This window comes from Pelobates fuscus, chromosome 3, assembly GCF_036172605.1.
Source record: "Pelobates fuscus isolate aPelFus1 chromosome 3, aPelFus1.pri, whole genome shotgun sequence".
Taxonomy (NCBI): domain Eukaryota; kingdom Metazoa; phylum Chordata; class Amphibia; order Anura; family Pelobatidae; genus Pelobates; species Pelobates fuscus.
The window spans coordinates 74,787,954-74,815,076 of NC_086319.1; the positions used below are offsets into that span (position 1 = coordinate 74,787,954).

Sequence of the window (27,123 nt, forward strand, 5' to 3'; positions counted from 1 at the left end):
TTGCGAGCGGCCAGTTGTATTAACCCTCTTCACTACCTAATCCTGCTGGACCCCAAAGAGAGACATTAAACTATCAGCAGCGATGTGTGCATGCTAAGTCAATGGTATAATTACTTACTTGTTAGTAAGTAGTATTGTCTGTCTGTCTGTCTATCTATCTAAATAATCTATCTATCTAATTAATATATCTAGCTAATTAATATCTATCTAGCTAATTAATCTATCTATCTATCTATGCTAGCATACATCAAAAGTATGTTGTAGCTTTAGATCGGTTGAAAATAAAATATTATACCACCAACATTGGAAGTTAAGATGGCATTTTCACTTGCAAGCCTCAGTCATTGTGCAGGGTGCAGTTAAAGGGATCTTTTATGAGATGGAACACTTGAGTTTGTGAAAAACGTCTAATCTGCTCTCAATACATGTTTGCGGACTTGCTTTCGGTGTCTCCAGAAGTGGAACACTAGAAAGTGCCCCCAGGACAGCTGGGCAGCAGACCCAATCAGTGTTCCAAGGAATCCAGACTTGTTGGGAGAGACTATCCCAATGGGGTCTGGAGCAATGGCCAACCTATACATTGTATGAGCATTTTATGTAACTAAAAAGTATTTAACTAATGAATCTTTATAAGATGACTTAGTGTATTTTCCCTGGATTTTATATTATATGTTTAGATAGGGATAGATAGGTATGTATAAGCGAGTGTTTTTCATTTATAAATGTGGAGTAGCGGGATTTCCATTCACAGTTCTTGTTACTAAGGTAATTCAGCTGATAGAATGCCAGGTTCTCTTTGTCTCAGACTTGGCTGTCATGTGATGAAATGTGAGATGTGCCACTCTGTGACATGACTGATAGATATCCGTTACCCTGGCACCATGTTACTGCATTGCAGCAGCTTATTACTACTTATAGAGTGAAGTAAAAGAAGGTCACGTTGTTTTTGTAGGTCATTGGCTCCAACAAAGCTGTAAACAAATATGTATTCTTGAAAACTTATCTCTGCGGGTTATACCAGCGATACAAGCTGACTCTTCTGGTTTTTCATTATCACCAGGAGCTGCTTGAGATTCCCCAGCCAATCCCAGGCTCCATTTAGCTCCATTTCACTTGCGCAAACGTTTATCGTTTTCTTTTTCAGTTATTCAGCTGCCTCTTGCAGGTGCATTGGTAATGCGTTAGTGGTATAGTGTAGTCTCAGGTGGAAGTGGATAAAGTGATGATCCGTGCATTAATCTCTATTGGAAGTGATTACCAGATCCCAAGCCTGTTTTTTTTTCCTTTATTTATTTAACGCAAATATATAAATTGAAAAGGTTTAACAAAAATAGAGCTTGGTCTGGCCCAGTGGCGGCTGGTTTTAAGACGGTGGGGCGCCAGACTCCTGCCCCAGAATGTTTCTCCTCCCTATACAGTACAGAGATACTAATACAATACAGGGAGGGAGCTAAGCATAATACAGAGATGGAAATAACAAAGAGATCTATAAAACACGTAGAGCTGATTACAGTACAGAGATTTCCATACCACAAACAGAGCTGAGAAAATAGAGATTTAATACAGAGCTGGGTAGACTACAGAGATATCTTTACAACAGACAGAGCTGAATAAATTACAGAGACATAACACACAGAGCTGGGCACAATAAGGGGATACTCATAACTATCCCACACAGCCAGGATCATTGTGATGTTCTAAACAGAGCTGCAATACAGAGATCCCCCACACAATACATGTCTCTGTAAAATGCTTCAGCACTCATGGGCAGCTGGCTTTGCTGCCCCAATAACAACTCAATGAAAATTACTAAAATTCCTTTTTAAAAGAAACTAGCAGCCATACTGAGAGGACGCACATGCCTCAAGCTCCGAGCAAAACTCGCCTATTAACGCTAAAAAAACGGAACGAAAAACTAATTTAACTACATATACAACAACTGCCCACTCAACAAATAGACATGGGGAGACGGAACAAAAAATCTAAGCCGGACAGACCCCCTTATTCCGCAGATATCGGAGATCTCCTGCGGAGGCCTCAAATCTCCCCGAGGCCAGAAATGGCGTCTCAGATGGCAAACCTGTATGCCTGATTTAGCGAGGCCTCAGAGTCTGAAGAGGAAGATGGCGGCGCTGGAGGGACGAGAAGATTTACCCACTCACCTCCAAAACCTATCCTTACAGAGGAGAAGCTCAAAGACATGCTGGGAGAGCTGCGTCGCAACATAGCAGCCGACATCGGAGTGTTTCAGGATGAGATTAGTGGAGTGGTGGCCCGCCTGCAAAACGCGGAGCTCAACACCGCCGCACAAGAGATCCGAATCACATCAGTGGAGCAACAACTCCTGGCCCTGCAAAAGTCCCAAAAGCAACACCAAGATAACTTGGCAGTACTCGAAGACAAACGACGATGGAAGAACGTCAAAATCCGCGGCCTACCAGTAGCGGTGGAGACCGCAGAGATACCGCACCTCTTCCGAAGAATGCTCAACACCCTCTTCACGGCCAAACAGGCCAAAGGAATACAATTGGAAAGCTACTTTTGCATTGCAAGACCGCAATCCGGAACCTCTGAGAAGGGGCAAGATGTCATCATAAGATGACAAGGCAAAGATCGCCAGGCATTCATGGCGGCCGTTCGCGGCAAATCCCCCTTCCGATTTGAAGGACATTCCCTGGCTTTTTCCCTGGACATATCCGAGGCCACCATGGACTGGAGAAGGTCCCTGCGACCCCAGACCACAGAGCTCCTTGCAAACAACATACCGTATCGCTGGGGCGCTCCCAGACACCTGTTAATACCCAGAGACACTGGAAACATCAAGGTGTGTGATGAAACCGAAATCCCAACCACCATGCAGAAGTCGGTCTGGTCTAGCACCGGGAAGAGCCGACAATCACGGGCCGACAACAGCCACAGCCTGGAACCCCGCAACGGTGCGTCCGTTCATTCCGGCAGCCCAGCGAGGAGACAGGGCGACCACTTCGGTGCCATGAACTGATGGACATTGAGAAAAGCCTAATGCCTCTGCGCTTGGCTCCATCCTCAACCTCTATATGTAAAGTTAAGCCTTCTCCTGTTAAATGTTAGAGTTAATTTTAATTACGTTGTTTACTACACACACACCATCGCTCAGATATCTAGGCATTCCCTGCCCCATTGCTGCATGAACCCCCCCTCCTGACAGATACAAACAGAACCTATAGTCACTGACAACTATAAAGGGGGAAATAGGCCTCTTAATCTCACCCTAGTGCAACAGTTAATGTCTACAACTAGTGATCAAGGAGGCAACAGTAGCATCCTGTCCACACACACTAATGGTACACTTGACTTACGACACCTACGCAGGACTTGCACACTAGCCAGATAATTGAGTACCACACTGTCTAATATACTACCCACTATATAAAAATGTGTTTTGTTACCAATGCCAACACTTGTTTATTTCTGTTCTAAATGAATCACTTGCAACAGCTGTTGTGGCTACGCAAGCATGTTTGTACCAACTATGCACAACCAAAATAAAGAATGAAAAAAAAAAGAAAAGAAACTAGGCATGTGCAGGACCTGCTGAAACAGGGCAGATTTCAAACCTGCCCCATTTTTTTTTTACATGCCTATATGTTCTCCAAACCACTATCAATGAGGGGTTAGGGGCTCTGCAGAACTGAACATATTACAGAATTAAAGAGACACTAATTTTATCACATATTTTTTGGCTTACTACCTACCCCTCCATAATAAGAAGTGTTTCTAAACTATTGCAAATAATTTTCCCCACATTAAAACTGGTGGGGCGCTACACCAGGTTCCCCCAAAGGACGGGCCTCCACTTGTCTTGCCCCTTCTCAGATAATGTGATAATGCAGAAACTAAATTTTGAGACACCTCTCTGGTCAGAGGAAAGCTGAAACATGTTAGTTGAAAATGCCTTAAATAGGGTATATTTTCCCCGCGGCACTATGGAATCCTTTTGTAGGCTCTAAGAAATTTTCTACTTGCATTGTCTTCACAAGATGCTACCGTGTTAGTAGACTACAGTGCAGGTATACAATCTCTATTAAAATGTCCCATCTGCCTTAAACTAATGAACAAAGAGAAGTATGACGTTTGAAAGAAAAATGTGCACTGCTGTTCCTATATTATCCTTCTCCCAAAATATGAATGATGGGAGCTGAGAGCTAATACAGAAACTGGCAGCACTGAAGCTCCTGCTTGGGCTGGCTTTAGGCTATGTGCAGTAACTAGCAATAACACATCAACCTTTGCCCTTTAAGCACATATGTCATAAATAATACCTAGTTATAAAAATGGGCACAACTGAACACGTGTTCCATCTAAGCATGCGGGATCAAACTGCCCGCTCTCCCCCCTTCGTTATGTTTGGTTTGTTTTTGCATTTTTGTTTTGCGTGTTGTTTTTCTTTCCCCCCCCCCCTCAAACCTTTAAAGACACTATATGATATCCCTTATTTGCGATATTTCACACAGTGTCTTATTTACTTCCATAGTAATTTTTTTTCCACCTGTAATAGATGTGACAAAATCCAATAATGTAAATTGGTCAATATACTTTTCATCCCTTACTTATGGTTATTCGTAAGAACCACGGTTATATTATTATCAATATAGCTTCATAACAAAAGCAACAGAATGTAAGACACAATGTCTGTTTTGAGGCATAAGACCCTCACACACTGTATGTGCACTTACCGGTAAATAAAGTATCTGAAACATAAAAGGATTTGAAAATTTTTGCAACAACCCTTATTAACCTCTGTATTGCTATGAGTACCGTATGAGTCCTCAGTAACTCCCACCCACAGTTGTTCAGTTCCATCCATAACATTTTGCTCTTTGAAGCTTCCATTATAATTTTGTTGAATAGGGGGCTGTCATCTTCAGCCCTTATACAGAGATCCAAAGGGTCACATGTAGCCTAGAAATGTTTTTCTCCAGGGTGAACATCTTTCTTGGAGTATACAAATACTGTAAGTAAACAGGCTTATTTACACAATTCTATTGCATTGTTAAGTGTTTAAAAGAGTGCACACCATTTCTTTACTGTAACTTAACCATAGGAAGAGGATATTATAAACCTGGTGCTACCTAGTGTATATGGTTATTATTATGTTAATATTTATTATGTTATTATTTATATAGTGCCAACAAATCCCGCAGCGCTTTACAGTGGGTGGACGAACAAACATGTAGTTTAACCAGACAAGTTGGACACACAGGAACAAAGGGGTTGAGGGCCTTGCTCAATGAGCTTACATGCTAGAGGGAGTGGGTTGTTACGGATTAATGTGTGTGTGCATATCGACATCTTTATGAGATTAGATGGGGGACAGTAGCCCAATAATGACAGTAAAGTGATGTGTGCCACCGGGGATGCTCAACTGTCAGGAAGGGTAAATGTGGATTTGATGTCCATGTGTTAGCCAATCAGAGCTTCCCATCAGCAGAGTGCTAAAGAAGGATGGGGTAAAAGGGGTCCCAGATAGGGTCTGCAAAGCCATATCTGTGACTGATGTGTGGTATTTGGGTGTGATAGTGTAGTGTTTCATTGGCATGTCTTAGTATTTATTGCTTACAAAGACTGAATTTGTAAAACATGGAAAATTCTTCTAGGACTTATCGGAAATTAGATTTATGTAAAATGAAGACAGCTCTACACGACACGCTACAGGCTGCAGCTCTCAATGAGGGGAGGCACAGAATGTGTGACCAATCTCCTGGTCCTTACACAGCTCCTACACAATGGAAAAAAACATGTCAAGTGTTTCAATGACTGATGATAGATGACTGATTGAGCTCACCCTTGCCATTCCAATATATTTTCATCTACAGAGAATTCAGGGATTTCATGCACAGTGCATGTAACGGGAAAAAAACAAAACAGTGAAATGCAAACCCCATTAAACCTCTGCAGGAAAATGGGAAGGAAAAGCAAGTATAGAAAATAATGTGAAATAATAACAGGATGATCAATATAAAAAAATAGAGTGATAAGGGAGAAGTGGAGGTAAAAGCTGGCATGGAGGAGAGTGGATCTGGGCAACTGACAGCAGTACATATGTTGTTAGATTAATTCTCCTAAGTGTCTGGGATCCTGCCAAAACTGTAAAATGCCAATTTCTGGAATATAGAGAGGGTTTGAAAGGAGAAAAAATAAATGCAATGAGGAGAAAGACAAGGGCATATTGGAGGAGGATTGAAGAAGCTATGAATCTAGAATGAAAGTCACCGATAGCAGGATAGAGAAGAGAACTTAATGATTACCTTGATTAAGAATTATGTTAAATTTGTCATTACTAAATCTGAACAGACGTTATGCATTGTACGGCCCTTTCATAATTCAATTAATTAAAAGGTCCACTATAGTAACCCAAACTACTTAGTCTCAATCAGTGGCCACCAGGGTGCAGTGGTCCTGCTATATTAACCCTGATATGTCAAACAGTGCAGTTTTTATTTTAAGAAACGCCAATGTTTACATTACAGGGATAAATCCACCGTTAGTGGCTGTCTTCCTGACCACCACTAGAGGCGCTCCCTCCTCCAGGATGAGTAAAACTCAGTCTGGGAATCAATGCTGCCGATAGCAGCAATTGATTGGAGGATTGCGGCATTTGACTATTCATTCCGAGTTCCAATTGAAGCAGATCTTACGTTGTGTCAGCTTGGAGGATCATCAGATAGCTGCAGGGGAGGAGTCCCAGCAGTAGAAACGAGGTGAGCAACCCTTCTTATTAAGGGGAGTGGACACGACAGAACCTATAGCCTCAAAATAACAACTGCTGTTTTTTGGGACTACAGATTCCCTTTAAATTCCAAATCTTTTCTCTCTCAAACTGACTCGAAAGTCTGAATATACAAAAATGCAATTGGGGACATTCCTTATGTATGTGACTGGGAAGACCAGAATGTTGTCACATAATTCTAGCCTCTCAATTTCAACCATGGGAGAAAGCAAGTATGTATATATTTAGTTTTTACCTTCAATTTATTCATATTCACAGAATTATAAACCCTCCAGCACATTGCCTACTGAATGATTGTCTTTCAATCTCTGCTTCAAACTAGCTCCTTTCCAAGTCCATTTTCCTATTTTGAATAAAATGACTGCTAACGGCTGTGGATTTTGTTGGTTTACAATCAGTACAAATTGTGTACTACCACTCAAAATTACTGTTGCTCATTACACCGGAAGTAACTTCAACAAAAGCTGAGCATTCAAGAAAAATAGGTATAAATTAAATATATAATGGAAGAATACAGAATCTTAGCAACTTCTTTTTAGTGTAATTTATTATAATAATTTTTTTAATATTTTTGTGTGATAAACACCTCCATTTAAATGTGCCTGTAGCAGTTTTTGAGCTTTGTGTATTCTTTTCCGGTCCCCAAGGATATCTCATCTCACATTATTATCCTTCTGCTGCTGTTTCCTTATCAGCCACCTGCATCAGAAAGCATTGATTACAAATGATTGCTGAGCTCTGACCTTGCCGAAAACTAGATGAATGTAATTTACAGAAGGGCTACATTCTAGAAGATTGCAGACAGAAATGTAAAAGTAATGCTTTTAGTGCTACCAAGGAATCCATCCGAGTCCTCTGTGTATTAACATTATTATAAACTGGAAAGAAATGTGTATATCTAAAAATATATAATACACTAATAACAATGAGTCTGTGGTAAATGCACACCATGCAAATGAAATGAGGCTCCATGTTGATCTTACCAAATTAGCAATATTCCTTAAAATTCCTCTTTTATGGCCCATATCAATGGAATACAAAAATGGAACCCCTTAATGGCCCATATCATTCTTTGATGTCATGACAATATGGTCTTTGATAACTCTATGGCATCAATGAATATTGTACCATCCTGTCCTCAAATTATATACATTGAGCTTTCCCAGACCTAGGACTTCCAGTGGACCTGCTTATGGTGCCATTTGGGGTACAGCAGAGTTAGAGTCTATTCTATATTATGAGGGAATAGCGTTTTTTTTCAATGTTTTTGGTGACAGCTTTGATAGACATTTCAAAGTCTGTTTGAGCATGCCAATTCCTTCCTCAATACAGCTGCAAAAATACCCAGGTCAGTTTGGGGCTTTTAATTGAGGGTAGATGAGCATGGAAGGGATCATTGTGTATAGGTAGTGCACTGCCTGGGGCAGTGTTAGGCAACCATTTCTCACTCTAGATGTTGTGCACTAACATCTCCCCATTCATTATATAGCCACAATTTTAGCAAAGCATTAGGGGAGATGTAGTCCACACATCTAGAGTGCTGAAGGTTGCCTACCCCTGGCCTAGGACCTTACATAGATAATGGTGAGTTATCGTACATTTCAACAACATGCATTGGTTTTAATATCAATATCCAGAATGTTCATGCCCACTACTAAATAACTAAGATGCACATTTTTGTGGTTCAATATGACTTCGTAAGAAGAATTGTTGGGCAGAAGATGCAATAGAGCAGGAATATGATGAAGGAAAAATGAACTTGTGTAATGTAAATTATAAGTGAGAGATATAATTGGGTTGGGAGAGGAAAGCAAAGGAGATGGCTGCAAAATGAGAGCACCAACAGTGACCGAGAGATGTTTCAGAGCAGAGAGTCATTTATAGTATAGATTTAGATGAGACATATATAGTTGGATTTGCAATATTGTGTTTACTATGTTGTGGTTTGCATGGTGGTGCATTTAGTAAAGTGTTCCTACTTTTACCTTTTTAATTAGCAAGAGTTGTTTTTGTGGTATGCAACAATTGTATGTACAGAGGTAGGAGAGATAGAAAGAGAATGGGAGTGTCTGTTTATGGGTCTAATACAGTATAGAGAGAGTTGAGGTTAGAGTAGATCTTGATAAATCAGTTTCCTCACTGCTCCCAGAATGCCTTGTGGTATATGCATATTGACCACAGGCAGGTGTCATATTTCACACTTTAGTATGTCACATTTCTGCAGGAGGTTTATAAACATACATACGTACATATGCAAAACTAGACATGTTCAAAATGGACGGTAAAATAAGGAACTATGTCAGAATGCTGTGTAATACAGCACTCACAATATCACAGCTATTGTGATGGAAAAGCAGTTCTACCACCACAATAGTGGATAGCTCCAGAGTAACAGTGGGCACAAGAGCAGACAGTGCAGTGCTAAGAACACAAACGTATTTCCGTGTGTAAACTTTCAGGGGTTTATTGACTAAAGTAGAAGCTGTGAAGAATTAACAGGGGAATATTTCATATTGGGCCAAAATAGCTAAGCAAGGAAAATAGATGAACTGCATTTTTATTTTCTTCCATTTTTACCTTTTTCTTTTTTTTTTTTTTTTTTTCATAACAGTCACAATTTGTTTTGTCAATTCTCCTCAGTTATAAGTTTAATGAAGCAATCCCTGATGTGCACCTCATTTAGAAATAACTTTGACATTACCTCGGGGCTTCTTTGGTAAACCAGTGTAAACACTCATTTACTAAAGAAAATAACATGACACTACAGTGTGGAGAATTGATAAAAAGAACTGTCAAAATAGATAAACGGCAAAAAATGTCCAAATAGCCCAAGCTCTTGTGAATAAATATTTACAATTCCCGTTGTCAGTTCCCCTTAATTCCAGACTTAAAATATAAACCCCACTCTATAAACCCCACGCTGCACTAATGCCCCAGGTAACAGCATTGCTATGTTTCCTTCTAGTGTTAAAAGTGTGTAACTGCGAGGGGGCGGGGCCCGACCGCCATGCTGACCGGTCGCAGGCTGGAGGGGCTCCAGTGGGATTTGGCCTATTTCGAGGATACTACCAGGTTTACAGCCTGCCCAGGAGCCAAGACAGTAACTCCTGTGTCCAGGTAGTTGCCGGTGCCACTGCGGTCCCCGAGATCGGGATTCTTGCAGCCCCAGAGGGTGATGTGAGGCTTCGGGGCCTGCAGCCCATGTGGGTGTAGAACAGGGCGGACGGCCGCCGTCCTGTTTCGGAACCTGGCAGCCGTGAAGCAGCCCAGTGATGCGTCCCGCAGGTCCTGCTCCCCCCCCCCCCCCCACGGACCGGGGGGGTTATCCACATTGGAGGGAATTACCACCTAATGCTGGCCCATCGAGCCTGCAGGACACAGTGCATCCCACGTCAGGGCACCAAAATGGCGGCGACGCTACCAGCGCTGCCTACCTTCAAGCAGCTCCGTCCGCAGGACTACAGGCAGCATATACCATAGCCGGAAAACACAGCAGAGCTGCCACTTGTAAGCTGTGCACACCGCCCAAGCTACCGATGTCCTGACCGCTGCTACCGGCGAACCCCATTATACCAGGGTCTGCTCTAACCTGCATCAAGAGACCACCACAGCCACCTCTGAGCCGTCCCTCATGCTATCAGTGGCAGACAGTGGCAGACATCTCCTCGCCAAGCGAACGTATCGTCCCTTGGCAAGTCACATCTATGCTGGACAGTTATGTATATCCAATGGGCATAGGCTAACAAGGATTGATTCGATGGACATGTAGTCCTGTCCCCACATTACACATCTCAAGGGACATTGTCACTGTTGGCAGCAACTTAAGGCTCCGATACTTACCTCCTGTTCATATTTTACTTTAACTTACATGTACAAGCTTATACCATGCTGTATGATTTCATCTTCATTGAATTCTAAGCAACTTATTTCCTCTTGCATTACTTAAGCCTGCATAAGTCTTAATACCTCTCTCTCAGCATGTTTGGCCTGTGATTAGCTACCTAACATCATTTACCCTACCCTATGTAGGCCTAAGCATGAAAATCTTGATATTATAAAAAAAAAAACTGCATTTACTCAGACGTCATGTACTCTACCAGCGAATACTTTTTGTGAAACCTTTGCACTGTCTGTGTTTATATGTGAAATTTGCCAAGCACTACAAAAATAAAGAATTTATAAAAAAAAAAATTTCAAAAGTGTGTAACTGCACTTGTCATACAGATTTTTCAACTCATTCACTTTACTCGGTTCTTTTGTCACTGTATTTGTGCAGCCAACTTGTAATTTAATGACACCACTTTGAGTGGTCTTAGTAGTTACTCAAAATAATTTAGCTATAGATATGAACACCACTTTAATAACCTACAGCAGATAGATTACCTACCTTAAAAATCCTTCAACATCATCCCCAAATTTCTCAAAAAATGCTTTCTAAAGAAATATAGAAATCAATTTTTTCTTTCTAAAATAATGTACAGGAAAGGCAACGTTCTGCCCTATACTATATACATTTTTGGTCTATGTCAGCAGATCTCTAGCTCCACCATCATGCTCTAAGACCCCCTTTGGCACTCCCGATGTTGTGGACTACATCTCCCATGATTCTTTTACAACCATAGTGCTTACAAAGCATCAGGGGAGATGTAGCCCACAACATATGGAGTGCCAAAGGTTGCCGACCCCTGCTCTAAGATCTCCATGTGACCCTGAAAGTCTAAATGTGAAAGGCTTATTTTTACGCAACTGCCTCTACCTTTAAGATAATTCACGTCTGGCACCGTATTTCTGGCAGACTTTCAACTTTCTCATATCTGGTTGGCCAAGCATGAGATGACCTCTAGAAATTTGAATGACAATACCCGGCAAGATAGACAGGTTTGTCTTTGGCTACAATAATTCTTTCTGACAACCCCTTTAATTAAGACGCTGATTTATACTACCACTTAGAGAACAAGCCAAATATATACGCCATAATCACCATCATGTCCTTTTTTGTCAAAGTATGAAAAATTGACCATGAGAATGAATGCTTTGCTGGATGTTTTTATTTAAATATATTCCAATTTTTATATATATTGGCTGCTCGATACAGGAGGGATATTTTTAAATAACTATTTATTTAAACCACAAGATAAAAAAATCATAATAATTTGAATTCTTTATATTTTAGCACTGTTCGTCAGCATATTACAGCACAATTTCTTGGAAATATTATTTTATTAGTATTTTTTTTTCTGTGGTTTATATAATGAATTTACTTCATATGCCCCTTTTACTAAAACACACAAATAAATTGAAGAACTGACTTGTTTAAAATAATATTATTTATAGGTAATACCTTCTTATCCCCTCTTTGAATGTATTTGTAACATTTTAGTGAAATAGGATTTCCTATCAGAGACAAAAATTAAATAAATATTAATAAGCAAATAGATTAACAAGAATTATGTGTTGCAAACATTAGGCTCAAACTTAGACACAGAGTAATGCTATGGAAATGTAAGAAGAATTATTCAATATCTAGGTTTCTGACAATGTCTCTGTAACAGCGTAAGAGACAAAAATAATTGTACATGGCCCCAAACCTTACATGGCAACCCAGCGATCGTATTCAATATGCACAGCGTTAAACCCCTTCCTCTCTATATAGATCCATATGATCGTCACCCATACTGGTACATAACCTGTCTTTTCACAGATATCCTTTTATCAATACTAAGTTTTTACAGACACATCAATACTGACGTGAGTGGACTGATCTAAAATGGAATTCTAGGATAATCATACAGTTTCTTGTTAGAAAAAAAAATAAAGAATTGGTATATTTATCAAAGTGTTCTGGAAAGTGCATTTTGGGGGTTTAGAAATATGTCCTATTTTATTAACCATTATTAAAGTGTTTTAAATAGAATCTAAAAAGGGTAATTTTTCTTCTTTGTATATTCCTTCATTTATTTTGCGCCTCTGAAGTTATGTACCATTAACTAAAAATACTATATTTACAGTCTCCCTCGCCTTCTAGGCTAAATTAATGTGGCGGAAGGAAACACTGGAAAATAGAATACTCTATTTTTGCAAAAATAAATGGGCGTAATTATTGATAAATGGAATGCAGAATACATATAAAATGGACTCAATAGAAAATAAAAATGACAGAAAAAGTCAATACATGGTGAAAAATACCATCAAAAAACTTGATGATCTGATAAAATGATAATAAAAAATTGCCAAATTGAAAAAAAAACTTTGTGCCAAAAAAACTTCACAAAAATTATTATTCTGTGACACTTTGTTAAATGTTCCCCATTGAGAATAATTCCACTTATTTGATGTTAGCAGTAAAATGTCTACATTGTGTTGAAATTGATTTTTCACCTAGGGCTTCAATGCATGTGTATGTATGTGTGTGTATATAAAGGACCTGCCAAGAATGGGTTGTGGCTGGCTTATGCAATATATGACTATATACTGTAACTAAACCCCCATTGTATTTATCTGAATTAGGTGTTTTTAAAGAAGTCTATTGCATTCTGTGAGCTTTGAAATTGCCGTTTAGAGAATGAGTGAGTGCACTGGATATATAGTACAATTTTAAATTGAAAAAATAAATTAATCAATTATTCAAAAACAATCTTTCCACTAATATGTTTGCATTTTGAAATGTAATTCTTTAATAGCTATTTGGAGAAGAAAAACAACTCCTTTAAAACATTTTGTTTTTCGCATCTCTCTACAATATAACACACGATTAGAAAACGACACCATCAAGACTGCGGGGACCTTACCCCTTTCATCCCCCCAACTCTAGATTTTCTGGTAGCTACCCGTGTCCCCATTCCTCTGTTTTTCTTTAGGTTAAAAACCTTCTAGAGCCCAAATTTTCTAAAAAAAATACAACAATAAAAAATTTCTTATCGTGATCTATTGTATAAAAATAAACTTGCGGTGCAGCAAAATATTTTAATTGGGAAGTGTCCTAGCTTATATCTGACCATTCTACTTGTCAGACTCTAGACGAGTGTGCAGAGATTACCTGACCCTGCTGCGTTCAGCAGTCAGGAGGAATTGCCCTAAGGCTTATTATGGAGATTTACCTGTGGGTAGCAAATTTGTCGCCTTAATAGTCTTGAGTTCTTAAGTCGATTTATGTCAATTAGACGCCAAGAGAGGCTCCAAAATTCCTCACCACTTACAGAGTTCAGGCTCATAAAAAAGTGCCCCGGTGCTTGGCAGCTATGTGCATTCTAATCTTTAGCAAGAATACACACAGCAAGTTACCCATAACCCTGTCTATCGGGGCTCAGAACTCTGCCTATTATTTTCAGTTAGCTTTTCCACCTAATGTGGGTTCATTTGAAGGACAGCGAGCTTGCAGCGGTGACTGTACGCTGGGTATAGGAATAATTATACATCATTCACATTGACTGACGTAAAAGGACTTTACTAAACATATTGATCTAAGATCACTCACGCTTGCAGCTCATTCACCTACTTTTTGCAGACAAAGTAAATGTTCTGGAGTCATTGGCACTAAGAGACTTATTCACTAAATACCTTACTGTAGTGAATTGTATAGTTGAATTGGAGAATGTTTCTAAATCAATTCTTCTTGCCTAAAGTTAGACATTTTGTTTGAATTTCACTATAATATGTTGATTAATGAATAAGTCCAGAGTGAAGCTGTTTTACCCATGGACAAGTTTGATCCCCCTGAATTCCTGTACATTGAACCTTTGTAGGTGGTATTAACTAACTGCTACTTGGGGATTTGCAAAGTAAAAGGACCACCAGAATATGTTTTGTTTTTATTTTTAGTTCTGCATAAATGCATTTAGCATGTCTGCATAAAGAGAGCACATTTTTAAGTTAAAAACAAATATATTTGTTGGCCTGGAATTTAAACTGTTGGTGACGTAGCAGGTCAGCGCCCTCCGCTTGCGGTTTTAAATGTGGATGATAGTGCTGGGTCTACAGTACACTCAGAGGAGAGCAGTCAACCACACAAGAATTCCTGTAGATTTTCATTATGTTGTTATTAGCCAACATATGCTAGCATGTTTTACAGCAATAGAAAGGGTATATATGAAGGCACCGCTCAAGCAAGCTTACAATCTTTGGCGATTTGACATAAGCGGATATATATAGTTGGGTGTCTTGCACAAGCACACTTACTGGTATGCTAGTCTGACCAGGATTCTAACCCGGGTTTCCTGGGCTTACCGCTGCTCTAACCAGAAAATAGCTCCTTCTAACATAATCTAAGAGGAAGCAGAGCTTCAAAGACCTTCACTCTTTGGAACAGGTCGGAGGATTATATGTCTCTGGACACTGTCTTATTCAAATTCAGACTCAGTAAACAACTATCTTGGCTGCCTTTCCAAGGACACATGTAAGCTATGACCAGTTATACATCTGAGAGTGGAAGGAATGTATATATTGTTGGGATCTTTGGTCATGCTATGACCAGTGAACGTAAACACAAGAAGAAATCAGCAAAAAGTACAGAAACAGACCAATAATGTTTGGGGTCCAGGGACATGGTGGCCATGATGCCTTGACACAAGCGACGAAACCTCTCAAAGTTCTGATGAAGGCTGGTACTGTCACACTGCTGTTTGGTAATGTTACATGTACAGTAACAAACAACAGGGAACTGGAGAATAAACCCTACAGCACCAATGATATGTCAATAACAAGGATTTTCCTTAAACATCCCTATTACTCCCAGCCAGCACCACCTGACGGCAGTGCCGCATTCCTTTTTCAATCACTGTGTGCATATAAAGTTGTAAAAAAAATATCAAATGCTTTTCTAGGGGAGAAGAAAGCCTTTCCGTCTATAACCCAGGAATGGTTGTTTAATGCATGAGTCAGTCTTCTCACTTCTGATTCTCTTTGCATCTGGACTACGTTTATCTGTTCACTTGAAACTGTTGCCTTAGAGGGAGACCTGGAGGAGGTTACATCAGGAATGAGAATGAAGACAAATGACAGGTGTTGAATGCAATATTTCCCAATTTAATATATGTGACGCCCTAAATCTTTTCTATTGCCAATCAAACACTCACAGTCTCGAGAGCACAGAAAAATTGCTACAGATGGGAGGGGGAGAATTTCGCAAAAATATCAGTTTCCATTATCTTTCACTTTTTATTTGTTTGGAGTTTTTTTACGTAAACAAATAATAATATATATATTTTTTTAATATCTACACGGCACACTGTCAAAAGTAACATTGCTGTTTAAATGTAAAGCAGACCCACACCTGTTTTTTCAATGCAATGGCAATAATGCATTAAAAAACAAACAACCAAAGATACATTGTAATGTGCCTTGTTTGCAGAAGATTTGCTGCTTCTGCAGTGATCAGGAAATTGGTGAGACGTCTCAACCAGCGTTAGACCACCCAATGGTTTAGTGGGAAAACAGTGTCCCTCAACCGCCTTGGTGGTATGTAGTTCAGAATCAAGCAAATCATATCACTCCTAAATCTGATGGATTATATAATATCTGTGTTCTGGATCCACTGGTATAAAGAGGCTCCGTTACACCCAGGAACTGGTTTTAGGGTAACGGCGGTGCTAACTTTAGCAAAGTTGTAATGTGTGCGAGTGTGAGCATTGAGATATACAGCCTACGTAATACATTTGCAGGCATTCTCAAAATTATGGCGTTGCATTATTTTCAGGGAGACAGACAGAAATTGGGCTACAGTGGGGGGAGCTGAGGAACTGGAATAGAATGCGAAGCATTATGAATACCGACAGGTAGAGAGATATTGGGTGTGATGGCCTATGGTGTAAATTGGTGTAATGGCCTATGAATGTGTCGGGCCTCTGTCAGGTGTCGATATATTTGGGTGGGAGCTATTTAAGAAGTATTTTTCATTGTGTGACAAGTATGCACGTGTGGACTCTTTGTGAGTCAGACTATGTTTGTGGGAGTTCGTTGATGGCTGTATATGTTTGAGGTATGATACATGTTAGATGGTTATATCTCTTAGAAATATATATATATATAGAGAGAGAGAGAACATGAAAAGGGCAAGACAATAAGAGGGATAGCCATTAAAAAGCACAAAAAAATGGATATAACAAAAAAGATTTAAGAAGTGGTTGGATAATTTCAGAATTCCCACAAATAGAAAAGTGATATTAAAAATGGAGGCTTTTTTTTTTTTTTAAATGGTTGCATCTGTGTTAAAATCCCCCACTTGGTAAAAGCCCTTAGATGTAACTTTTTAAATATTTATTGTTTTGTGTGGCAGGCTTTGGATCTTGGCATTAAATGTATTTTCCAAATTCTTAAAATATTTAGCTTTGCTTAATATATGATGAGTATAATGAGATCAAGACATGTAGATATCACTAGACAATTTGTTGAACTACTTAAAGAAAAATATAACCATCATGCAGACATATTGAATCATGTAATATTATTTTTATGTGGCCTGTCCCAAACAGTAGACACTTTCCCTTTAATCCAAAAACTTTGCTGAGTGTTTCATTCTTTACAAAGGTTTCATGTTTGACATCTCTCTAAATAGAGCCATTATTTTCTTTTACCTGTACATAGTGGACTTCTACTGGACAGCTATAAATAATAACTGCGTAAGAAAGTATTTTAAGTTAAGAAAAAAGTATTCTATGTTTGTGCTCTCAGTTCAGGAGAGGTTGCTTGAGTGTGAATGAGCCTTATTCACTGAGCTAGTTTGGCTTCAGAAATCCCCACTGTACAGTTTTTAATATCTGGAGAGTGAGTGCCAATCTGAGTTAAATATGCGGAAAGAGGAAAACTGATGGCATGAGGTTTTGTGGTGGATGTTTGGAAAGGAAAAATTCATAGGAAACACCAACAGATTTAGAAAGATTCAACAGTGTGTACTATTTCGTATGTTTCTGGGAAGCACATGACCCACAAGTAACAAATATCTGACCGTATTGTTATTGATGTGATCAAAGGCAGAAAAAAAACTAATGTCATTTTTTTTGGTATTGTTTTGTATTTTTTTTTTGTCTCCTTTACCCCCAAAGATTAATAATGATTTAGTTCAAATGTTGCTTTGTGATACTTTACATTCCTATGATTTCATATGGCTGAAGAGGGACATTTTGTTTTAGAGGTCATGAGATGGGGTCAATGGTGGGGCTATTACAGAACATTTTAGGTAACATCATGACTATTTATACTACTGGACCAGTTATTTAAAGCTGGATTACCATATTTTTTTTGCAAATCTTTATTTTTGGATGTGCGCAAATTAACAAATCTCGTACTGCAACGATAGCTTGTACAAGAGTATTGAATAACACAAATAAAACACGTTGCTTAATAAGATGTACATTCAAGAATGTTGCGTAATATGGGAGTTTTGATGGTTCTGACAAATTTTACAATAGGTTAGAGATATCAAGCTAGGTAAACTGTCTGAGTACACATTAGTAGGAAGCAGGGCCGGCGCTACCATTAAGGCGAATAAGGCATTCGCCTGGGGCGCCAGCCTCTGGGGGGCGCCCACTGGGAGGATTTCTGGTGAGCTGCCCTGCTGCTGTTGTCTTGGGATGCTGTGCTGGGCGAGCGGCTTCTTAGCCACCCCTCAGCGCAGCCATGCAGCTGCTTGCCTGCTCGGGAGAGGGGTATGCTGTAACCCCAGCACCCGAGCAGAGCTCTGTGCTTCCAGCAGGCAGGGGAAGCCGGGACATGACTTAGTATCCTGGCTGCCCCCTGCCTGTGAACACCGGAAGCACTCTGAGGGGAACAGGAAGTAGCCTGTGCTCACAGTGCACGGCTCTCCTGCTCCCCCCACCAGGAACAGCACCAGCTACCTGCAGGCTGGACCCCTCTGCTCCATTCACAGCACTTATGAATGATCCATCTGAAGGTAAGTGGAACTGATTATGAGTATGAGTGTAGGATGGTAAATTGGTCTGTGTGTATTGAATTGCTGTGTTTGTGGGTGTAAATACATTGTGACTATATGTAAAGTGGTATGAGTTTGTGCTTGAGTGACAGTGTGTGTGTGTGTGTGTGTGTGTGTGTGTGTGTGTGTGTGTGTGTGTGTGATACTGTGTGTGTTAGTGACTGTGTAAATGACACTGTGCATGTCAGTGAGAATGTGTGAGTGACACTGTATGTCAGTGAGTGTGTGTGTGTAAGTGAAGCTGTGTGTATGTCAGTGATAGTGTGTGAGTGTCATTGTGTGTGTGTAAGTGAAGCTGTGTGTGTGTGTCATTGATAGTGTGTGAGTGTCATTGTGTGTGTGTAAATGAAGCTGTATGTATGTCAGTGATAGTGTGTGAGTGTAATTGTGTGTGTGTTAGTGAAGCTGTGTGTATGTCAGTGATAGTGTGTGTGTCATTGTGTGTGTGTAAGTGAAGCTGTGTGTATGTCACTGATAGTGTGTGAGTGTCATTGTGTGTGTGTAAGTGAAGCTGTGTGTATGTCAGTGACAGTGTGTGAGTGTCATTGTGTGTGTGTTAGTGACACTGTGTATGTCAGTGAACGTGTAAGTGACACTGTATGTCAGTGAGAGTGTGTGTTAGTGAAAGTGTGTGAGTGACACTTTGTATGTCAGTGTTTGTGTTAGTGAAAGTGTGTAACTGGCACTGTATATCAGTGAGAGTGTGTGTTAGTGAGAATGTGTATGTGACATTGCATGTCAGTGAAAGTGTTAGTGAAAATGTTTATGTATGTCAGAGTGACCACGTAATTAGATACTTATCTATTAAATTATATTTAAAATATATATTAATAGAATTCTATATTAAACCGAAAAAATTTTGTAGTAACATAAATTATATCTCAATGTTATTACAAATTAAACAGCACCAAATACATCGAAAAAGAGTGTGTGGATATATTTATTAGGCAGTATGTGTCTATTGATGTATGCATTAGGCAGTACATGTGTATTGATCTATGCATTTGGCAGTATGAGTGCATGAATGTATTTATTAGGCGGTGTGTGTGTATGCGAGGATTTATGTAATGTGCATATGGTTGACTTGATTGTATGTAATAGGCAGTCTGTGTGGATGGATGTATTAGGCAGTGTGTTTATATGGATGCATATACTGGATGATTGTTTCTACGCAGTGTGTTCATTGCAGAATTTTGTGAATAAACATGTGAGAGAATGTAGTTGCCTTTATGAGGGGGCGGCAAAATGGATTGCTGCCTAGGGCGGCAAGAATCCTTGCACCGGCCCTGGTAGAAAGTAGATTAAGCTAGAGTTGCAAGCTATTCTGGTAGGCCTGGCTATTAGATACAAAGCAGGCCTGTCCTCACAGTCTTAGGTATACAAGTCAAATGTATATTAGAACTGCAGTTAGGTTTGACTAGCTAGGCATGTAGGCATAAGACTAGATAAACTGTGGTAGACTGTGCCGTTCAGGAATAACTGTAAGAATCAAAAACATACAAGATATATAAACCACTGAATCCCAACATACCCGTTCGCTACTGGGGCTGCAGCTTAAAGTAAGCCCTGCACCGTTTATACTTATAAAATAAAATAATGATAAGGAAAGAACTCAAAGCCAAATTAGTGTGAAGATAGGTAAGTAATGGTACATTAGTGTAGGATGGCGGTGTTGGCCAAATGGAAAACAGACAAACATGGCTGGGGACCAGTCCTGCAAAGTGAGTCCAGCCTCAGCAGATGCCAGTGCTCAGGAGCCCGTTGAAACAGCTGTAAAGCAGTGCCAGGCAGGTGCAGAGATCAGCATCCCTCCAGCCCCAGGCCCTGATGAGAGCTCGCATCTCAGCTCCACGGATTCGGTAGCTCGTGTTGAAGTCCGAATCCTTACCAGATTGGGAATAGCAGGAGCTCCGGGTGTTTCGGGGCTTCAGCTTCTGTGGATGATGCCAGAAGAGTACCTCCCTGTGGGCTGAAGCAAGGTGCTTCAGCAGGGGTATCCACAATATCTTTATCCAGGTGAATCCACTTATATGAAAGACAAAAGTGAAGGGAGCCAATAGTGCAATATGTAGAGTCAATATATACACTAATACGGAAAAGATAGTAGTAAACTCACATTTCTGAGCGCTATAACCAGCTCTAGCGTGAAGGGCGTACAGCAGTATGGTCCCAGCTTATGGGATTGCAGTAAGTTCATATCCGTCAGGAGAGAGTTCAACACTCAGGAAAGGGGTAAATAAAATAGAACTGATCAGTAGTAATATTAGTATTAGTAGTAATATTAAAAATTCCACAAAACATTTAGCCTATAAGGCGTCTTCAAAATGGAATTCTATTTTGAAGAAACCTTAAAGGCGTTGTGGAAATGTTAATATTGTGTATTTTAAGCTCAATAAAGATTTTTTGGTCACTTTGTTGTGCCAATCTTCTTTCTTTATACACTTTTTATATTTTATTTATTTTTTTTACCTGGCATTTTATTATTCTGCACTTCAAGATATCCTAAGTGGGGATTATACCACCAACGTTGACATCAAAGAGCAGTTAGTCCGCTCTATACTTGTGAGTACTATTTTATTTATTTACTTCTGATATTTTAATACAGTGAGCACTATCAGTTGTTTTTTATTTACCCCTTTCCTGAGTGTTGAACTCTCTCCTGACGAATAAGAACTTATTGCAATCCCATAAGTGGGGATCATACCGCTGTACGCCCTTCACCCTAGAGCTGGTTATAGCTCTCATAAATGTGAGTTTAATACTACCTTTTCTGTATTAGTGTTTACTTTGGATTATACAGTGAGCACTATCAGTTGTTTTTTTTATTTATTCCTTCCCCGAGTGTTGTACATTCCCCTGACGGATAAGAACTTACTGCATATATCACAAGCGGGGATCATACCGCTGTACGGCCTTCACGCTAGAGCTGGTTATAGCTCTCATAAATGGGAGTTTACTACTATCTTTTCCGTATTAGTGTATATATTGACTGTACATATTGCACTATTGGCTCCCTTCACTTTTGTCTTTCATATAAGTGGATTCACCTGGATAAAGATATTGTGGATACCCCCACTGAAGCACCTTATTATTTCACTTAAATATTAAATATGTAGCTTTCCCTCTTAAGCATACAATTATATTTCTATGTGCTAGTAACTTTTAACAGTGTGCAAACATTCTATAACGTTTCTTTTCACTTAAGAAAAACCTAACATTTCATGAACAAATAGTTTTTTTTACATCTTTATCTACGTAGCTTTCTTTTTTCCTGCTGTGCAGACATATAGTTCAGAATAACAATAGGTGTCTGTTCGTCTTGATATTCCATCCTTTGCAAGGGATTGGTTTAATGCACGCATTCTGGGTCTGGGTTATTCTTGTGGGTGCAGAACAATTACCGGTGCTAGAAATATGTTTATGCGGCCTTTGTTTAACCCCTTCAGGATATTTTCCATCAAACTATGGCGTTATATATACACTGTTTGCTTTTAACCTCTGTCTCATTTAGTGCCCCCTCACATTTATTGTATTTTTAAAAGACAGATCGAGGTTTCTGTGGATGCCCTATCCTATCGTTATAACTGAATAAAATACAGGTCACATATTAAAAAAAAGCTATATATTTTAAGAATTTGGCATGATTGGAAAATAAATCTAATGGCTGGATCCAAACCCTGCCACACAAAATAATATTTCTTTAGGGGGCGGAGCCTGTCTGCTGAACAGATCAGACGTGTATCTCCTGAGCTCCTCAATCCGGGACAATTAAATGGAACTTAAACCGGACCGATCGCAATGCGTGCTCAATATCTGTCATGTTAACAAAACTGTTTCTGCATGTTTCTTAAACCAAAAACAAAAATTTGGTGCTGTTACTGGAATGCCATACTAATGTCTACCATTGTTTCTTATAATTAAGCTCGTTGACGCTGTTGTGGCTGGAAAAGCATGTATTGTTACTATGAGCACCCTTCAAGGGAGAAGTATTATTTGATCAACAATCCGTTAGCAATGTTTTAAAGCTTTAATTTCTGAATGATTATCCAGACATCTAATGTATTTCATAAAACATTCTCTCACATCTCACTTGTTGTTACTGTAAAGAACTCTTTCCCATGCTGTAGGTGAAATCTTGTATTTTCAAGTCTTAGTGCAGGCATCTTATTCTGTACAATTTTGTTAATGAACAGGTCACCAGATAGGTGTATTGGTCCTGTATGTATAATGTTATCACTTACCCTCCGAGACATACTTTTTTTTTTTTTTTAATACAAGACAGAAAACAAGACAATAATTCATTACAGATTAATTATGACATTGATAAAGAAAACTCAAAAGGAAGAGATGTACCTTCTATACAATTATCACACACACAGTTATAATACCCAAAGTCCAAGCAAGGTTAACATATCCTCAATTAGGAACAAATTCTAATGTAAATAAATGCAAATTTTCTAGCCTACCTTCATGGCTGAAATCTTATATTCCTATTATTAATTGAGTAGTGAATACACATAATGAATACCCATTAATATTAATGAATCATTCTTACAGATCTTAATGAATTTTATTATCATTGCTTTCTTTTTTAATATAGTATATTTTATTATGCATAACAGTGACAGTAATATGTTTAACTAAAAAAAAATGCTTCCACAAATTTAATAATTACCTACAAGACTGGACATTTAGAAATATTCTTCTATTTTATAATTTCTTCATTACAATAGTGTCTATGATTAATCTATTTGCAGCTTTCCTGGAAGCAAACATCTATATTGTATGACGTTTCAGCAATCCAGACAAGTTGAGGATGTTAATGCTAAAAAAGTTAGCCTTGATATAATATTTTTGAATATGTTTTTGAAATAATTTCATATTTTTGGATACACTTAAAAAAATATTTTTTCAACATAATAAAACAAACAAATGACATCATATAGAAAATATATATTCATATATTAAAAAACCCAAAATATTACAAAATTAAATTAGTTTTAATAATATTAAAACATTTTAAAAGTTTATCCTAAAAATATTAAATAATTTGGAAAATTTGCCAAATAATATTACATCAAGATCTTAATGCTTGAGCTTGCATTTCACTTATTAAAAAAGTACATATATACAAGTTTAAAAAAAATAATATTTTATACATACTCTACTTTTTCTTCCATCTACTGTCATTACCTTTTCATAAATACTTCTTGTAGCTGTAAAAGGCATAACCTGCAAGTCCCATAATTATATATTATTGTATGAGCTATTGAACACCTATTTCAAATGTAGCAGAGTGACTCTGACTTCTTATCCCTAGTGGCATTAAATGATCTTTTTCAAATATACAAGGCACAGGTTTTTACACAATAAATAAAAAATGCTTAACAATATAATGTATTAACATATATTCGTGTGTTGTTTTATGGCACAGATTCATTAATGCATACCTGCTATTGTTCAAAAAGCTTTCCTCCTTTTGTATTTATTTATTTATTGATAGGTGTAAAATTAATATAATATATTGATTGACAAGTGCATATCTCAAATAAATGCAAACGTTTTCTTTGTAAATGAAGTGTGTATTGTGTTTTGATTTGTATTACATTTAAGCTAACAAAGTCTCCCCTTTGTGTTTCTTGTACAGTTGGAGTTGTCCAGCAATGCTGTCTTGCACCAGATGAGACGAGACCAAGTTACAGAGATGTGTCGGGCAAATAGTGTCGCCACCAGAAAACGCCGTGTGCTGACACCTAATGACCTTAAACACTTGGTGGTGGATGAAGACCACGAGATGATCTACTGTTATGTGCCGAAAGTGGCATGTACAAATTGGAAGAGAGTAATGATGGTCCTGACTGGGAGAGGTAAATACAGTGATCCTATGGAAATACCAGCCAACGTGGCCCATGTGTCATCCAATCTGAAGACCCTCAACCAGTATAGCATCCCAGAGATTAATCACCGCTTGAAAAGTTACATGAAATTTCTCTTTGTCCGTGAGCCTTTTGAGAGATTAGTCTCGGCCTACAGAAATAAGTTTACACAGAAGTACAACACTTCTTTCCATAAGCGTTACGGCACTAAAATAGTAAGACGGCAAAGAAAAAATGCCACACAGGAGGCACTCCATAATGGTAACGATGTTAAATTTGAGGAGTTTGTTGCCTACCTTATTGACCCACATACACAAAAAGAAGAGCCTTTCAACGAGCATTGGCAAACAGTCTTTTCTCTATGCCATCCATGCCACATCCATTACGATCTTATTGGCAAATACGAAACATTAGAAGAAGATTCCAATTTTATCCTACAACTGGCAGGGGTTAGCAACTACTTGAAATTTCCCACCTTTGCGAAGTCTACCAGAACTACTGACGAAATGACAGCAGAGTTTTTCCAGAACATCAGCATGGAGCACCAAATACAACTGTACGAAGTCTACAAACTTGACTATCTAATGTTCAACTACTCCATGCCAGCCTACCTAAAAACAGAATGAGAAACATCCCTGTTTCTGTGAAAGGTTTTGTTATTACAAGAATAGAGGGTTATTTTGTAAATTGAAGGAGGGATTTGGGGGGGGGGTCATCTATTTTGTGCTGCAAGCAGTACAAGGATCGTTATTTAAATTGCTTCACAAAGAAGGACAGATTTCTTAAGGTTAAGAGTAATTTAAGCTTATCTGAAGACACAATTATTAATTTTACACTGTTCTCAATTTCCACAGCGCCTTCACTCTATGTAAATTGTCTATAAATTATTTATAGTTATTTAAATTACAACTGTTGATAAGATTAATTAAGTCTGTCTGTGTATATATATATATATATATACATACATGATATACAGATATGTTTGTGTATATACATATATATGTGTGTGTGTATATATGTACATATTTAAAAAGCCAAATATTAACCCAATGGGAAGCAAAGATGGTATGTGCCCTTAAAACAAGCTGGTCTTAATCGACTCAGTTCTTAAAAGGAATGTTCCATTGTTGTTCCATGGTTATTAGCAAGTCTACATAGATCTGTCTTTATTAAATAGACAGTACAATCCATGTTGACATAGGGTCAGGACTAGACTGTGATGATGGCATGGATATCATTTGTAATTAAAGGGTTAAGCTCATATTCATGTTTTATTTTATTGATTTATTTTGTGTAGAACGCGTCATTGTCAAACTTAGACGGATACTTGAAGTGTTGCAACCTTAATTTTTTTAAACGGGAAACTATAACGAAAGACACGTTTCTCACCTATGAAAGAATGAAAGATAACTATGTAACTTTTGCAAATATATAAAATTATATATAAAACTTTCATTAAAGGAACACTATAGGGTCAGGAACACAAACATGTATTTCCGACTCTATAGTGTTAAAAACACCATCTAACCCCATTTGGCCCCCACTTCCCCGCTAAATATAGCAAAATCTTACCTTTATTCCAGTCTGCAGCTGCTGGCTCTGCCCCTGATCTGCTTGCTTGGCTGACATCTTAGGAAATCCATAGGAAAGAATTGACTTGGCTGAGTCAGAGGGGCAGAGCCAGAACAAGTCAAACACAGCTCTGGCCAATCAGTATCTCCTCATATACATGTATTGAATCCATGCATTGCTATGAGGAAAGTTCAGTGTCTCCATGCAGAGGATGGAGACATTGAATGGCAGTGCTGCTCACTGTGCAGCAATGCCCCACGAAGCACCTCTAGCAGTCACCCGAGGTGTGGCCAGTGGAGGTATCCCTAGGCTTTAATGTAAACTCTGTATTTTCTCTGAAAATACAGTGTTTACGGCAAAAAGCCTTAAGGGAATGATTCTACTCACCAGAACAAATACAATAAGCTGTAGTTGTTCTGGTTACTATAGTGTCCATTTAAGCTTTCAAGATACTGTATATTACATTACAGCTTTGCATCAGGCTGCGGTGGGAAGAGCTTTTTTGTGTGTTCCTCATTTTCTTTAGTCATCTAATCTATCTGTAAGTGTAAATGAAAAACTTTTAGCCCTGCCGAAATATAGACAGACACTATGAGTTGAAAAATTAAACTCTATCGTGGAGTTTGATCATCTGTTATTTGCATATATGTATGTATATATTTGTGAAAGCTACAACAAAAAAGTATTAACTTGTTTAACTGTAAGGGTATATTCACTAAATAGTAAGTTGTTGCAAGTTGAGAATTAACTCCCCACATATTTCAGATAAACTGAAATACATCAATTTTGAAAATATATCCATCCAAGATGAATTGGAGATCATTAATGTTTATTCTGTAAAGTTTAACGTATGAATAAATTCAAAGTGAATTTCACATTTTTAGGGAAAAATGTAAACATTCTCCAAATCAGCTGTGTTTTCAGTCTAGCTACGTTAGTCTAAAATTTTAAATTCCCTTTTGAATTCCCAACAATTCACACCT

The 27,123-nt window shown here is 38.5% G+C and overlaps 1 protein-coding gene across 2 annotated transcripts in view; it reads left to right on the forward strand.

Annotated features, from left to right (window-relative positions):
- Window positions 1-25,482, forward strand: part of CHST11 (carbohydrate sulfotransferase 11) — a 232,326-nt gene extending 206,844 nt beyond the window's left edge. For both annotated transcript variants that reach the window (XM_063447220.1, XM_063447221.1), the window contains exon 3: window positions 24,340-25,482. In XM_063447220.1, the coding sequence (XP_063303290.1) occupies window positions 24,340-25,194 (855 nt within the window). In that variant the 3' untranslated portion in view covers window positions 25,195-25,482. The remainder of the gene's footprint in view (window positions 1-24,339) is intronic.
- The last annotated feature ends 1,641 nt before the right edge of the window (window positions 25,483-27,123 follow it).